At 36.4% G+C, this 16,833-nt stretch overlaps 1 protein-coding gene across 2 annotated transcripts in view; it reads right to left on the bottom strand.

The window, feature by feature from the left end:
- Positions 1 to 783: 783 nt before the first annotated feature.
- Positions 784 to 16,833, bottom strand: part of LARS2 (leucyl-tRNA synthetase 2, mitochondrial) — an 86,542-nt gene continuing 70,492 nt past the window's right edge. The window contains exons 19-21 of one of the 2 annotated variants that reach the window (XM_017836154.1): positions 14,929 to 15,040; positions 6,485 to 6,612; positions 784 to 1,155 (exon numbers count right to left, since the gene is read on the bottom strand). In XM_017836154.1, coding sequence (XP_017691643.1) covers positions 976 to 1,155; positions 6,485 to 6,612; positions 14,929 to 15,040 — 420 coding nt within the window. In that variant the 3' untranslated portion in view covers positions 784 to 975. The remainder of the gene's footprint in view (positions 1,156 to 6,484; positions 6,613 to 14,928; positions 15,041 to 16,833) is intronic. The other variant, XM_017836155.1, reaches the window with a different exon arrangement.

Consider the following 16,833-nt stretch of genomic DNA (forward strand, 5'->3'; position numbering starts at 1 on the left):
TTGGAATGAGGTATGAGAACTGCTCTGCATTTTATGAAAGTCAGATTGATTTTTAGAGACATGATGGCTATTTTCACTTAATGAACCCCTCAGAAAAAAAAAATTCAAGTTTTACGATGTAGGCACTACAAGAACTAGTAGAGGCAAAAAGCATGCTGTCTGCCTTCCCTGCTGCTGCATTTCTAGCAGCCAACTCAGCCCTTTCCTGAATCCCCCGAAAGTCTCTGAGATGGCTCATGCGTAGGAAGTAACTCTCATTCTGTTCCAGGCAGAAACAATCATCAGCACTTTGCTGAAGTTGAACCTCTCATGTCTATGCCAACACAAATATGCCAGCTAGGAAGGAGAATCCTGGCAAAAGCAGGGCTTGGCTAAATAATCTGACCTTTTCCTTGGCTTGGCTCTGAAATTTGTGTGAAATGTCTTAAACTACCCCATTCTGGCTACCTGCTGTGCCCAAGGCTATTGGTCAGTGCAAAGAAATTACTTTTTAAACTAGCATGCTGTAGTAATGTTTTCTTAAAGCTTAAAATGTTAGTTAAAGGTAGGGTACCCAAACATGAGATACAGGGAGCAAAGCACACCTAATATTTGGGGTAGCACAGACTCAGGGCAGTTGTTTAGTCCTGGAATTGCGTTTATGCCAAGTCAACTTTCCAACAGGATATATTCCTGAACTGACACTAGCCCCCACGAGCTTTATATAATTTACATTCTGTTACAATTGTTTAGTTCTTCTGCACTTTCTTCACATTCTCCCAGAGAATATGGACAAGCAGCATCTTATTATGATACAATAAGAAACTTTATTTCTGCATATTTTTCCGCATTGAAACGAAGATTTAGCAGCAACCTGATTTTAATAAGATTTCTTCCCCACCTTTACATGAGATTGAAATAACCAAAACTGGCATTTTTTACTTGGTTTCACCTCAAAAGGTTCCAGCTTCCTTTTACAGCCCAGCAAAACCTTTGCTATTCCTGCACTAAGAAGTTGATGAGGGCAGTTCGGGGAGACAGAAAAGCCTTTTTAATGGTTCGTCCCTGGAGATGCTTGAGTCCAAGTTCGCTTTGAAGAACCAGCTCACGGACTTCTTCAAAATTGCGGGCTGCTTGCTGAGGCACAGAAACTTTGCCGCAAGCTTTGTTATTGATCTGAAAAACAGACATGAAAACAAGAAAAAACAGAAGTTACTAGACTGATTTCTACAATTTCATTTCCTGGATCCAATCCCCCGTTACACAAGAGGGAAAGTGGAACAAACTCTCTCTCCTCCAACACCACACTTTCTGAGTAGAGGATAAAATTCTTTGTATCTTCTCTCCATCTATCATAAAATAAGAAAATGAAACTCTGACTCATGATACTAAAAAAAAAATTGAAGAAGTGGCCACAGGATGTCTTAGTTCTGAAGACAGCAAGCAGCACATGACTATGCAATGCAGTGATCTTTTAATTTTAAAAGCGTGACAGTTATATAAGCTGGATAAAATGGTTTTTCCGGTGGGAATCTTGGTTTGTACGTACTTCTGGGCAGGAATTTGGATTTACAGCTAAGAGATGCCTTCCAGAGATTCAAATGCAAAATTTATTATTTTTAGAAAAATAGGCTTTAACCTGTTCTGTGTTTCCCTTGTACTAAATGCAAGACTCCTTAATGCAACACCAACCACAAAGATGTCAACCGCTCGTAAGGTAATGCTTTCCTGTGCTGGGCTGGTTTTCAGAGCAGCTTACGCGCTGGTTTTGGATCAGCAGGGCAGAATCATGTAAGTAAAACTGAGCAAGGCCTTCGGAGGGAATTACCTTAATTTATCAAATGGTTTTATATATCCTTTCTGTCATCCAGTAAAAGAGTAGATAATGGACAGAGACTACAGAGCCTGACCGAGTACCTTTCTGGAACTGGTGTAAAATTAATTATTACAAAAGCTTTCAGATTTATATGGACTATTTTTAGTGCATTAATGAGAAGAATATCAATCCCACATTTTAGAAAATGAAATAATTTGAATTTTTAAATCCAGTTAATCACATTACTTGCATAAAAATCTGCTGTAAGTACTGCAGATTTCTGACCTTTAGGCATCATTGTAAGGAATTTTCAACCATCTAAAAGAAACATATGTTGCTTCATGCAGCTTGGACATAAAAATGTACATGACTTAGTTTTCATCTGGATTTTATCTGGGATACCTGTATGCAACATATGACAGGTGAGAGAGACCTAGTTCACTTACCTAGTTTGTATTTCATTGAAAAGAAAATAATCTGTGCAATTCTCTGAGAAAGGAAGTTGGGACAGATTTTTAAGGAACAAGATGAAGTCTCAAATGCAGCAGGTATGAGTTACTTCTGTTTTTTGACTAGACTTGACATTAATTTGCAGTGATAATGTAGGTAGACGTTTAACTATTCCTACGTGCATCCATAATGTGACATCATAAAAGGCTGGCTGTCTTAAACTTTGCCTTTAGCACCTGGTGCAAAGTAAATCCCTTGAAAAACACATAGGAGTTAATTTTTAAAGCTTTTTGTGAAAAATAAATACAAGTAGTTCTTTCTGACAGAACACTTCAGAGAAGAAATGCATTCCACAGGAAAAAGGAAACAGTAAAATCCAAACAGATACAGTTTTGGTGAGAATATAAAGCAAGCTTCTCAGCTTGCTGCTAGGACACGCAGCCTGCAGTTCAAAACTATGCCTGCTAAGTTAAAATGTCATTCACTGTCCTCCATCGTGCAAATTAATATGTTCCAGTGGATGGATGTTGGCAAGGGGAAATTTTCCACAACTAGCCTATTTGGTGCTGTTCTCAACAGAAAAGCCAAGCGGTCTAAATCAACTTGGTAAATAAATGACTGCTAGTGGTTGTGTTTTCCTAGAAAGGTCGAGAAGCCTGGGTGACCTGGCACTGTGTACCTTCCCACAGCATGTCTCCCGATCTTCCCACACTGTACTGTGAGCTGAGTCCGAAACTCCTATCAAACAGCAGATTGGTTATGATTTCACCACGTTTGCAGCACGTCTTTCATTATATTGTTGATATCATGAAGCGTTTTAACACTATTCTTAAAACAGGCATCTGCAGATTTAATTGCACACTGTGGTGTAACAAGCATCCTATTCACATATCCTTTCAGTCAAGGGCTTAGATTCTCAGCAGGACAAATACCTTCTGCTATACCTCCATCTCTCTCTCTGTATCTCACTAGACCAGCATAACCCTCAGCATTTCCAGATAAAAGCGGCAGCACAAGAAACTTTGATGCTGGATGCTGGTAGCTGTGTTTCTCTAAAAAAACATGGCAAACTGCAAGAGGAGAAATACATGAGTATTCGGTCCTTTCTTCCCCTGAGGAAGGAAGCTGTTGCTTTTTTCTTCTCTTCTTTCCCCTCACCTTTTATTTTTTTTTAAACATTTGACATTCTAGACTATTGTGGACCTACAGGGAGCTAGTGGGAACTAGAGAAGTTATAGAAGATGAAATGAAATAACAAGAGACTGAAAAATAAGCACCTGGAGGCTGCAGAGAGGAATTTTTAATTCAATGCAAATATTTTTTTTACCACTGATGCATAATCCTTCTGAGAAGTAAAAAAGAAAATAAATATCTGTGCACTGTTAGGCCTCCCTCATAAGTTAAAGCAAGGAACATGACACCAACTTTTTTTTTTATTTGTAAAAACATCAGTTTTAAGACCACATCTGCTAACAGTTCTGCACCACCTAGAAAATGCGAGGAATGCTAGTCAGAAGTGTGCTCATAGGATGAAATGCACACTACATTCAGGTCAGATTTTTCACAGCATTAATAACATACAGTATGATTAAAAATACTTGACTTCGCAATAACATATAGAGTAACAGATACTGCACATATCCAGTGTATTTAAATGTCTTTCTTGTAGGCAATCTGTATTGTATCAGCCAAGGATACAATTAGTTGGTTGCTTTCGCTGCTTTGGGTTAAATATGGAAAGAAATAACTCCAGCACAGACAGGAAATAATGAAGTATTTTTTGTGAAGAGAAATAAAACCAAAATGTCTCAGCAGGCAAATCCCTGGCAGCCTGAGGCAGTTTGATGTCTTGAGAAGAATAGGGTTGTGGCCTAAAGACTCGGTTTGACTGTACAGCCTTGTGAAGAGACACTGCCTCTTTGCAACTAAGAAATCCCTCCATATGTGAAGTGTTCCTTGGTTTAATGAAGGCAATTTAGTTTTGCAGCCATACAAAAACCTACAGTGTCCACAAGACTTTATAATATTCACATTCCCTGCTCCCCCATATTTCCCTTTTGCCTTGCTCTTACAGTAGAAAGCCAGGCACACTCTGTAGGCACTATTGTTAGAATTATTCCCAATTGAAAAAAGCAACTTGTCTCTCCGGTCTTCCAGTCACTTTCTTTCTCAGAACTAAGAAAGGTATTTACACACGTCATATTTTTCTAAGAATATATGACTCAGAACACAGGAGTTTCTTTTTCTCTTATTACAAGACTGTTACACAAGGCTACAGCTTTGATAAAGTCAACCAGAAAAAGAAACAAAAATAATTTTCATAATGGCTGTTTAAAGCAAAATTAATTTTTTTCTGTTTTCTATTTTTGAAAAGGAAATTTTAATGTCAGCAGAAAAAGTATCAGTGAAATGTTTAGGCATTTTCATGTTTGGTTGTGTAGTCTTAAAAACACTGAGTTCAGAGTTTTCCCTGTATTGTTGCAGTTGTTATTTCAAAGATATATTTAATAACATGTTTGCTTTAACCACAACTGCAAAGACGTTTCTATAATTACACGATTTCTCATTCATGACTTCCTTATAAACTGAACACTGGAATTCAAGATGTTTGCTAGCTGTGCTTGGATGTGAAGGTTTATTTTAAGCTTGAGTAAAGTGATTATACCTCAGTGAAGATTTTTACTGATATAAGTAAATGCTTATCACAGAAAGAGAGGGCCAGGAAGAGGAAAAAACCAGTTCATCCACAGTAACTGTAAGGCTAAGTCTGCTATTAGCCCCAGCTGGCAATTAAATCCTTCTCCTTGGTTTGGGAAAAGATGCCAATTGAAAATTTCCTTCAAAAATACATACTCCATGGCCTCTGTGAAGGGTATATGTTTAATGTTGGGAAAATTAGTATTTTAGCAGCATTTCTCATTCTGTTCAAATAGACTGACTGAGAGATCTAGAAAGATATGAAATTATTTGCAAAGATACTTTGATTAAGGAAATCTACAGAAACATGACTTCCCCTAAATTCAACCAGTCTCCTCCCTCCTCAAAAAACTCAGTTCAACAAAAATAACCCAACTGCCTTGCTCTTTCTCCCAAAGGAGAGAACAGAATAAAATGCAACTAAAATGCATTGCTTCTGTTTCTCTTACACACACAGAACATGGAGTTTCACATGACCATGTCTTATAGGGGCTCCATTTCATTCAATATCCAGGAACGCAAAAAGTGTTCAAGTTGAAGCATTTAATTTAATTTAAAACATTGAAGTTTAGTGTGCATGGTATATGAAAGGTTATTCTTTGGTGAACAGTGGAAAAGGCAGGAGTCCTGCAGATCTAATAGTATGCAACTATGTTAATTACAGACTATCATAATGCCTGAACATGAAGAACTTAAGTCAGCTGATGGAAGAGCTGTTCATGGATCCCACGCACTTGGCTCCAGGCACTCCCTCTATCGCCTGCAGTGGCACTTGTTGCTACTGTGCACTACCTAATGAGTTAACTAGAGACATAGGAAAAAAGACAGTAAACTACATTGTGCATGTGCACATACACATGTTGGAAAATTACAGGTTAACTAAATGTAGTTATATGTCCACTCTTCTACTGAACTGCCAGCTCTTTCCCCAGACAACAAAGGTGTTAGAGCTCAAAGAGAAATTGGAATGCAGTTATAATATTCCCAAAGATACCTGGTTTTCCTCCACCTCATTCCTGCAAATGCGGTGTCCTAAAATGTGCCAGAGATTCATCCTAAGTCAGATGGGAAACATGGTTTGGCAAAAATCACAATTTAACTCAGCTTATGAGAGGTTCTATTAGGCAACCACAGCACTACAGGTACCACAAGAAATGTCACCTAATTATACATTTTTGCACAGGGCTGAATTAATAAATGCACTATCAGGAGAAAAATCTGGAGGGACCTGTATTTTGATCATAGTTTTGACTGTATCGTCCTTGCCCATGGCTGTTCATTGGTCAAATCTCTACAGATACTAATATGGAATCACTCTGAAAGGTTTACATTTAGGTCATCTCCGTTTCAGACCTGCTACATTTTTTCATTTAAGAAACCGTTGTAATTACTCAGCACAACTGAAACTGCAGCTTCTATTTTGAACTTTCACTGAGCCATCTAATAAGGGAACTGATTTCCACAAGAGTGGAAATTCCATCATCCTCTCAGCTCATAACACATTAGCTGGCCACTACTGAAAATCAATCAAAATGCTCTTACCAGTACAGACATCTCCACAACATCTGATGGCTGAAGGTACTCTGGGTCTACTTTGGGCCAGGACTGATGCAGTACGTCAGCATCCCAGTGATGATGAGTACAAAGTTTATTCTCCATATGTGCCAAACCTGGAAAATGAAAACAGTCAAACATTCAGTGGTACAGTAACCAGAACATTCAATCTTCGGAATTTGTTTGACAAATAAGATCAGGATAAAGTTGACTTTAAAAGCAAGTGTCATAGGAGGAAATAACATTGTTTAGATTAGCATACAACACATTATAAACAGAAAGATATACATCTTTGAAGTGTTTGTTTTATACCATGCATAGGGACATTAACATGAACAATGTGGGCACATTGTAGATTTGAGTTGATACTCTATAACGTTGCCATAAGCACAGAAGACCACTGTTTATTATTTTAAATTGTAATACTGCAACAGAAGCTGACCTCTACTTCTAGAAGTCAATCATAATACTGCATTTATTTTCAGTAACGCCACCAGTTTGATTAAAATTTTACTAACAACTCAGAATGATAAACAATTATGGCTTATTATTTTACCACCTGTAGTATGCTGGGTAGTTTCTAAATTTGCAAGTCAAGCTATTTGTAAGATTTTCTAGATTTTGTGAACTATATTTTCTCATAAATTAAAGGTGGTACAAAGGAATGCCTTGCACAGATTGCTCTCCTTCTTGTGATTTTTACATTCTGAAACACTTTATCCTTTGATTTTATTCTTAAAAACTCCTAAAATGGGTATAAATTATCTCCTTTTATTAAATAGGCTATGCTCTTCCCAAGAGAATTCATTCCTGATTTGTTTAAGTAATAGGAGAATATGATACAAGTCATTCTGAAGCTGCATTCTTTAATTGAATAAAAGCTCCCGAGTGGGGTTTATGTTGTTGTTTACTCCAGCTGTACAATAAAATAAAAAATTTCACTTATCAAGAGACTGTCAAATATGATCAATGTTGATGATGATTGCTCTTGAGATTCTCACAAAGCCAGGGGATTGTTAAATTAAAAACATTCTCTGTGTATGAATAAGAACACAAACTAATACTTTTCCTAAGCACATGCTTCGTTCAGAACTGCAAAATGTATGCAAAATCTCATCTGGTTTAGGGAAACTCCAGCAAAAGCATAAAGAAAACCCATCAACACGAGATTCTCTCTTGATTGGGACTGAGGTACCTGAAGCTGTTCAAATCACAGGACGACTGCAGACACAGGAGCAAACAAAACACATGCACAGTGCATACGTGAATTCACTTGGGTGGATTGTTTAGACTAATACAGTGAATAACAGCAAACAAGGACATAAAGAGAATGCAACTTCCTCCAGAAAAATCCACCAGATTTTTGTCAGCGCTTTTTCAGACAAAAGACACAGTCGTGCTATTTGCTGAATGACTCAGAAAGAGGCAGTGGGGTGGACCGATGGGAGCTATTTCAAATGACAAGCAAGAATGTGCACATTTCCTATTGACAACAACTATTTATTAGGTAAATAATTGATTAAAACACTTCAGTGGATATGGTTTTGCGTATTTTTTTCTCTTGCAGCAGTAGCTCAGAAACTGAGAACAAAAGAACTGAAGGAACTGAAGATAAAAAAAAATCTTCACATTGATGATTCATTATCACATTGACTTTAAAGACAACAGCTGTTAGATTCTTTCCTTTTTGGCTTTTGAACATCCACATGAGCTCATTTCTTTCCAACTGATCACATGCCTTGTGGCAGGAGCATGCACACTGGCCACTCCTCATTTTCCTGTTGAAGAGGATTCTTCAAACTATTTAAAACCAACTTTCTAATATAAGAGCTTCTGTCTACAAAAGCAAAACCAGGATCACTTAATTCCTGTAGAGGCTGTCAGTCCTAATAAATCTACTAATAAAAAAATAATTAAAATGTATTCTGAAACAAAACTTCAATCTTTTGGTTCATTTTCTTGCTACAAAATGAGCTACAAGCTCATCCATAGAAAAAAGAGAAGTACAAGAAGTACAAGAAAAACAAGCTTCAGAAAACAGTTTGACAGGAAGGCAAAATGAAGGTTTTAGTTATGTTGCCTGTTTTGCTTCCTGCCTTAATGCACATTTTGTGAGCTGTAGAACACAGAAAACACAATGATTTGGTTTGTATTTTCAAAATTCAACACACTAGACCAGAAACTTCATTGCCATGAGCCAGAATGGTGATGGTCCACTTGGAAGGACCTAGACAGTACCTTTCTCCAGCCTTCCCACTTGATTCTGAGACACTAGACAAAAGCACTGTTTGAGATGTTAAAAACTGAGCATTTCCTAGATTTTCATTGTGAAAATATGAAAAACCCATGTTATTGTCTTACTGTACTGGAAACTGTCTAATGAAGCACATTTTATGAAGCAATGTGCATTTTGCTTCATATTTTTTGATGTATTTTGCTTTTATGGCTATTGATTCTTCTGCAGATGTAGGACAACTGCAGAAGAAAACCAACTGAGTACATTTTAGTTTACTGTAAGCTGTTTACTTCTATGTACCCATCTGTACAGGATAGATCAAAGACAATACTTGTGGCTCAATCTGAAGCCCTGATCCTGCTGTTGGATCTGCTTCAATGGAGTTCTCCTGACTAGCAAGCTAATGCTAGGACAAGGTTTCCCTAACCAGTAACTCACAGCACTGGAAAGTAAATTAAAACACCAAGTTAAATGTGTACTATATTACTGTAAATGAGTGAGTTGAGAGGAGGGGATAGGACCAGTCTAACAACTTTTCAGCTCAGGGCCATCTTTTACGAGCATTACACGAGTATTTCATAAGCATAACACCTTCCCTAAGGTGCTTCTTGGCAGGGAAGAGCAGATTCTCATTTTAAAAAGATTTAAGAAGGAAGACATGGAAGCAATTGTGTATCAGCAAGGTGTTAGGACAGCCAGGTAACTCTAGTCTTACAGAAAAAAAAGCACTGTAAAAAATTATCTGTAAAATTCCAGCAATTGTGCAGCTACGTGGACACAAAATTATGTAGGCCAGAGGGAAAGCTGTGATTATAAAGTAAATTGAGAAAGAACTGGCACAGAGAGGTTAAAGCAGAAAAGGGAAGGAGGATGGAAGCCTTAATGGGTGATAAAAGGAAGTTAATGAAAGCATCTGAAACAATGACAGTATCAGAGTTTAGGACTAGGGATTTTCTAACAGAAAATATAAGGTCAGAGGGGAAAGTATAAGGTAACTATGTGAGTGCATTACCCAAATGCTGCTAACTTTTGGATTTAGCTAAATTGAAACAACAGAAATCTGTGTTAAGTAAAAATCCGCCACAATGGCAGACAAGTAGAAAAAGATTCTAAAAAGCTCAGATCAGGAGTGTGTAAGGGCAAACAGTGATGCATTCTGGGTCAGTATCTTACTTGCCTCTGCAGCATCTTTCTGGGATTGCTACCATGTTATTTTTTCTTGATATGCTTTTTACTATTTAATGAATCTCCCTATTTGGCAAATTGAGGCAAGTTGCATAACTGAAACACTTTTTTGCAGCTCAGGAAGAGTATGTCTGTCAGTCATATGTGAAACAGTCTGCAATCTCAAAGAAATGACAACAGCTGTTTCCAGACAGCTCTGAGAAAAAATGTATCATACTACTGGTAAAGTAGTACAGAACTAGGTTGTGAAAAGCCTGGGTTACTATAAGCTAACTCTGGAATGTGCTTTCGACCTAGCAAACTCCACATGAGTCCTTTTAACCTTCTAAAAAGGATCTGTCTTCCTCCACTTGATGAAATTACTATTGTTCCCTTTGGGTTATTCTCTTGGAGGAAAAAAACCCTATTTTTTAAAATTCCAAATCATGTTCCTTTTTGGATTTGTGATTTCCAACTAAAATCCACAACATCAATTAGCTTCCACTCAGCTCTGTTCTTTACAGAAGCCTTCTTCAGTGAGGACTGAATTCAAAGATGTTCTTGCAGAAGAGCTATCGTAGTGACAGTTAAAATATTGCTAAGACAATTATACTATTACAAATTCCAAAAATTATCTTTCATTTCAATATATGTATGTTTATGGTCAGTGTACATATCTTTCATGTCCCTTCTCTAATAAAAATTTAACAACTCACAATAAGCAGTTTCATATCCCTGTCTGAACAGCAAAATATTGTACTACTACAAACAAACTAAAAGAAAAAGTCTCAAATGGTGTCTGTATATTCCTTAGACACAAGGTTTCAGGAAGGAAACTGATTTCCTCATCCTGTTAGTATTCATAAACTGCCAAGATATCAGCCGGATGAACTCTTCCCACACTGAGGGGTTACAGTTGCTTTTTATGTTATTAAGCAATAAACCAGTGTATTCTCTGCACAATTAAGACCATTAGGTTGACACACCAAAATACCAAAAACTGTTCCTCCTCTAAACAGGAGAAAGAACTCCTTCACACACCTAATATCAAAGTACTGGGTTGCTATTGTTCAGCTGCTGAAAGGTAATGCACTTACAGAACAGCATTCAAGCAGCTTTTCCCTCATTCAAGCTGGAAATGTTTACTGCCAATACTGAAGTGTGCTCTTCAACTTGCTCACCGGACTCTTTGTTTCTACCCGATGCATTAAAACAAGATGGCCACATATAAACTAAACCCCATGGGAGAACAATTCTTCAGCTGTAGATGAACAAAAATTGCTGTACATGGAATCTAATTTTACTTTAATTATACTTACAATTTGCACATTACATCAGAATCATCCTTGGGATATCAGACTGCAGTTCTAAGTTTGCAGTTTATCAACAAGCTAACAAAGAAAACATAGCGGACTGAAAAGCTAAAATTTCAAATGAACTTGGATGAAACGCTTGAAAAGCAGGATGGCATTATTACAATCAAATTTACTTAGATCACTGATGCTAGTCATTACTTAAAATGTCAAGTAAAGCATCTTTAATTAAAACCCTAAAATAATCTTCGCAATTTTCATAATATTTTCTTTAGTTGGTAATCATTAAGGTCAACTGATTTGCAGTTAAATCTATATGTAAAGAATATTTTTGCTAACCAAGATGATAACTACATACTTATTTATATACTTAGCCAAGTTTTAATTTTTACAAGCTGTTGTATTAGAAAACACTGATTTACTTTTTTTTTTTTTTACATTTTATTGTGATTTGTGTCAAATAGCTTTTAGATTGAAATGGTAGTAAATTATCGAGCATTTTTTGCTGTTTAAATATAAATGCATTCAGAATGCAAATATGTAAGAAAATGTGTTTGATACTTCAAATTTATTGTATCATATTTTGCAGTTAAGCATTATTTTTTGAGCAAAAGGAAAATCTTTTATGTAATTACTGAATAAAAGTAAAAGTATCAGATATTTTTGACATCAGATCCTTCAAGATTTTAATATTTACAGATGATAGCCTCTTTTGCCTAGCTTTCTATTCCAAAACTAGGAAAGGAAAAACACAATGGTTAATTTTTTTCAATTTCCAGAATACCTGTCATTTAAACTGAAATATTATTATTTGCACCTGCAGAACAGATTCCAGTTGTCAAAAGTAATTTTATTACCTCCACACAGTCTCATTCCAGGTGCTTAGCCAGAAAGTTCTAGAGTTTTGTGGTTTAATTGTCTTCAAATCTTTGGCAGAATTAATATAATAAAATGCATTAAATCAGGCTTTTATTGTAGGTTGTCATTATTTCACATTTAGTTTTAAATTCTATTGTATTTTCTTCTTAAGTGTATCTTGGCCATAATCAGTGATCAGAAAAGCATAAAAGGAGAGATTACAATGCAACCGTGGAAGTATTATTAATTCTGTGAAGTACAACAAAACCAGTAAAAATTATCAAGAATGCTCTTTTCTTCTCTAAGACTGCAGTAAATGAGTGTTAAGCTTATCTCACTATGTACTCAACACTTTCTAATGAGAAACACCAATAAGAAAGGAAAATCCTTTTTATTCAAAAAACAAGCTTGAATACACAAGGAAGTGTAACGTGGTTCAGAGTTAAGACAAGTCAATGTTCCTACCAGCATTCCTAATCAACTGCAAAATTATCTGGTTGATATTAACTAAAGGGTTTCCAAATTTCCCGGTTTCATTTTCCCCTGTAGAAAGAAAAATGCTGCTTGTTTTAATCACTAAAATGTAAAGACTGTATACCAGTTATTTTAGAACGAAATATCAATTTTTAATTCTAAATAGTTTGCTTATGTGTTGTTTATTATTGGCATTACAATGGCAAACATAGGGCTTCCATCAAAGAGTGGGGGTCCACTGCGATAGGTGCTATTTATAGAGCTAACAATATACAAACTCCTTTTCCTGACTAATTTACAAGACAGGAAGCAGCATTATCCCTACTTTTAGATGCAAAGCCAAGATAAAAAAGGAAAGACTTAATCTGAGTGTGTATGGAGAGTTAAAGCACAAAAAAACCCTAAACAGAGTACTTAGAAACCTTAGTTTTCATATTGAAATTATTTAAAATAAGAATGCATCATTACCTACACATAAGGTTTAAGAAATTGGTTACATCAGAAGTGCAACAGGACTTGGTTGAATCAGAATGCAATTCAAAACATGAATTTGGGGAATCTTTAAGGCTATAGTTGGGCATTTTCCACCAGAAATCCCAATCCCAGGACAGAATGGCTACATGTTGGCTATTTCAACATACAGTCTTCTTACCACAACGCAGCAGTTAAATGTGTATGTTCTCCTAATAAAATTGTTTAATGATTCTGATATACCATAATGATCACCATGACAAAAGGGATTGTGATTTTCAAGTTTAGTAATAAAATTCTTCAGGCAATAATCACCACACAATGTTTTTTTATGACTTCTGCACTGAATTCCAATGCATAGTCTTTGGACCACGCAAGTAAAATTATATCTTTAAATGCAGACAAAAGCCAAGGAGAGTACACTTCCAATTTTATTTAGGCTTCCTTTTCATTCTGATACTACAGAAAATATTTGTAATTCTTATTCTCCAGTGATTTGAGTAGTAAGAAAAGACTCCCTTATCTAATATTCAAAATGTTATAGGATTAAGCTTTATGTTTGACAAATTGTTAATTAAGACATCCTAGTATTCTTTGTCATTTTATCAACCATATTTGATAATTCTGCATTCCTTAAGACATTCAAGTTCAATTCAAATTCAGAAGGCACTGTATATATAAGCAATTATCCTGGATCTCTTCCTCCTCCATCTCAACCACTGTGGAAAACAAAGCCGTGCTAATTTCATTTAGCAGTATTGGTACTTTGTAGCATAAGAGAACATTGACCAGAATTAGCTTTCTCCAGATGGATCATGTCTGATGCCACTCTTTTCTAAACACTTAAGCCTCTATTAAGACATTTTAAAACCACTGGAAATGAAAACACACACACAAAAAACCTCAACCCACTTTCCCTAATAAATCCTGTTGTTTCCATAGTCTCTGCCTCTGTGTTATTGCTCTGAAAAAGAATAGTCTTTCCTTGGCAATCAACATTATTATAGGGCCATGCACAACACTGAAATATAATCAGTTTAGTAACACTACTTTGTAAACACTTGAATGCACAGTGTTTCAGGATGACTGTTGAAAATAAAACCATTAAAACAGCAAGCAAAAGCTAACATTAGGTCCAAAACCACATAGCAATTTGTGGCCAGCCATAATGCAGAAGAATATAGTCCTATCTTCCCACATACATCTTGGGACTTTTCCCAGTAAATCTTAAAAGCAACTGCTGAACTCTGGCATGCACATCCCTTATTTCACAGGCTTTAACTGTAGCAGCACCACACAACTGAGCCCACTTAGTATTCAGACCTGTACAACTGTGACAGATCTTAAAAAAGATGTCCTGTCTACCATTCCCATTCTTCACAAGAGGTTAATTTGCAGTATAACGTCCCTCAGTCTCCGCAGCATTCTACAAGAGAGGGTTTTTATTGAGCACTCCTTTAGTCTTTTTAGCATACAGCCCTCTGACATGGTTCTCTTTGCCTGAATTCCTGAAAGAAAATATTTGTAGTCCAAAGATTCTGAAACAGTTGTTTGAAAAAGGACTGTTTCTGTCCTGGTGTTCAGCTCCTAATAATGCCATTCATATTCAGGAGCAGCTAGCAGTTGACATATAAATTCCTCAGTCCTGTCCTGAATTTTTTTTTCCTTCTCCCTTTCTCTGCCTTTCAAGGTTTCAAGAAATCAACCTTTGTATGTGAGGAGATGGAAACTAAAGGCAGAAAAGAGAGACCTGGGACTGCCATAAGTTCCAAGTTTGTTTAGGAATTATGACAGAAAGTGACAAGATAAATGAAGAATTCAGAGATAAGTGACTCGTGTACTAACTTAAAGACATTTTTACAAACTTTTTGTATTTACTCCTGGAACATCACTATAAAGTTTATTTCTATAAATACCTTTCCACATCTCTGATGCAATGTGTGGAGCCATAGGTGCAACCATAATGCAGAGGGAAGCCAAGGCATCCTCAAATTCTGTGCTATGGAGAATAAGAGGCCGAGGAGCTTGCTAAGTGAAAAGACAAGGAAAAGAAAACAAATTGTTAACATTCTGAGGTGGAGGGGAAAGCAGTTTAATTAAGAAGAAAATGCAGTAATAAAACCTAAAATCAGTGTCTTGCGTAGGACAGTGTCACGTCACAATAAATTGGAAACTTATGAAAAGTTCTGGAGAATTAAAATCACAATCCTTGGTGCTCTCTAACACTTAGAAGGTAATCCTGAAGTGGCTGATGAAGACCCTTGGGGATCTGCTCTAGCACAGGAGTCTGAACACAGACTCATGTGGACAACAGTGGTCCTCAAGATCATTTTGAGGGCTTCCATTTCTAGAAATGTAATCTTAGATAAAACCAGAGCTATCTGAGAAGAGGTGTAGTACTTGTAAAAGACAGTCAAACAGTGCTGGATGCAGCATGGGTTTTGTTGGGATAAGGTTCAGTTGTACAGAATCACAGAGCGACTTAAGTAAAGCTGAATTTAGTGACAAAGTGAGGTTTTAGAGCTGAAGGAAGCTTATGGAATGAAAAGCACAGCACATTCTTTTACTGCTTGATGTTCTGATTGGTTTAGTAAAGCGTTCTTCTTCTCTAGTACAAAAAATGTTCAATTTCTTGCAAAAGGTACAAGACTGACAAAATTTGAATCTTCATTCCTCTACTGTAACTTCAGAGAAAAGATACAGTACTTAAAGTGGTTGGATGAACTTTTTCTTTCCTTGTGTGAGAGATTACATCCCATGGTAAATTCAGCTGCTGCATTTATTTTGCAATCCACCCCTCTAAAGAAACAGCACAGAAAAATGTCAGTACATGTCAGCTTATGAGAATTATTTGGTGGGAGAGCACCCACTCCTGTCTACTTGAAAATTGTCCCAAACCAGTGATGTGCTTGACACAGACCACAAATGTTGTCAGAGGGCAACAAGGTGAGTGCAAACTATATTTCAGTAAGCTACTATCTGCTTTCTATGTTTAATCCTTGCCCACTTCCCCCCTTCCTCCTTTCAATGGCAGTGAAACAGCAAGTGTCAGTATGCTATACAGAAGGTTGTTCTTCAAAGATACTGCATTGACTTCTTTGGTCAAGAAATATGTCAGCGTTTAAACATCTGGCTGTCTGTAGGACACCAATCTTTGTTTATGTAATTTTTAAAAAAACCACGAGAGTATCTGAGGCTTAAGTTATCTCAGTACAGCACTTGTGCATAATCTACTTAACTTTTTGTTTAGTTCCTTGATTTTGCCAATAATCTCCTTGGAAACCATAAGGTATAAAATGCTATTTCTATAAAGAAGTTGAAACTTTCAAAATTATATTTAATTTCTAGTCTAGATCAGGTTGCCATTATATCCTTGAAGGATTGCTCAACCAGATCTAAAAGTAGTAACAAAAGTAATGATAATAGTTTATTACATTTCATATATCACCACTGGCTGATATACAACATAATCTAAATAAAAAATGCTGGAGACTTTTACATCTGTTTAAAAAAGAAGGATTTGCAAACTCTCTTACTTGTCAGCAGTTCAGTGGTGTAAGTTGTCTTTGAGGAATGTAAAATTATGTGTGATTTTCCTTCCAAAGAATAACCCCTTTAAAATCAGAATGTTTGGTGATTCTATAACATCCTATACCTAGCTACCTATGCATCTAGAACAGAACTAAACAAAAATTACAGGATGCATATGCAAACCTCAGAATCTAGTGGCTCTAATATCATCAAGGTCCTCCTGCAAAAGTGTATATATTTCAGGGTTACAGTAATATTAGAACGTGCTGCTTTTGAACTGAATGATTCAA

Source organism: Lepidothrix coronata, unplaced genomic scaffold, assembly GCF_001604755.1.
Source record: "Lepidothrix coronata isolate B3197 unplaced genomic scaffold, Lepidothrix_coronata-1.0 Scaffold271, whole genome shotgun sequence".
NCBI classification, from domain to species: Eukaryota; Metazoa; Chordata; class Aves; order Passeriformes; family Pipridae; genus Lepidothrix; species Lepidothrix coronata.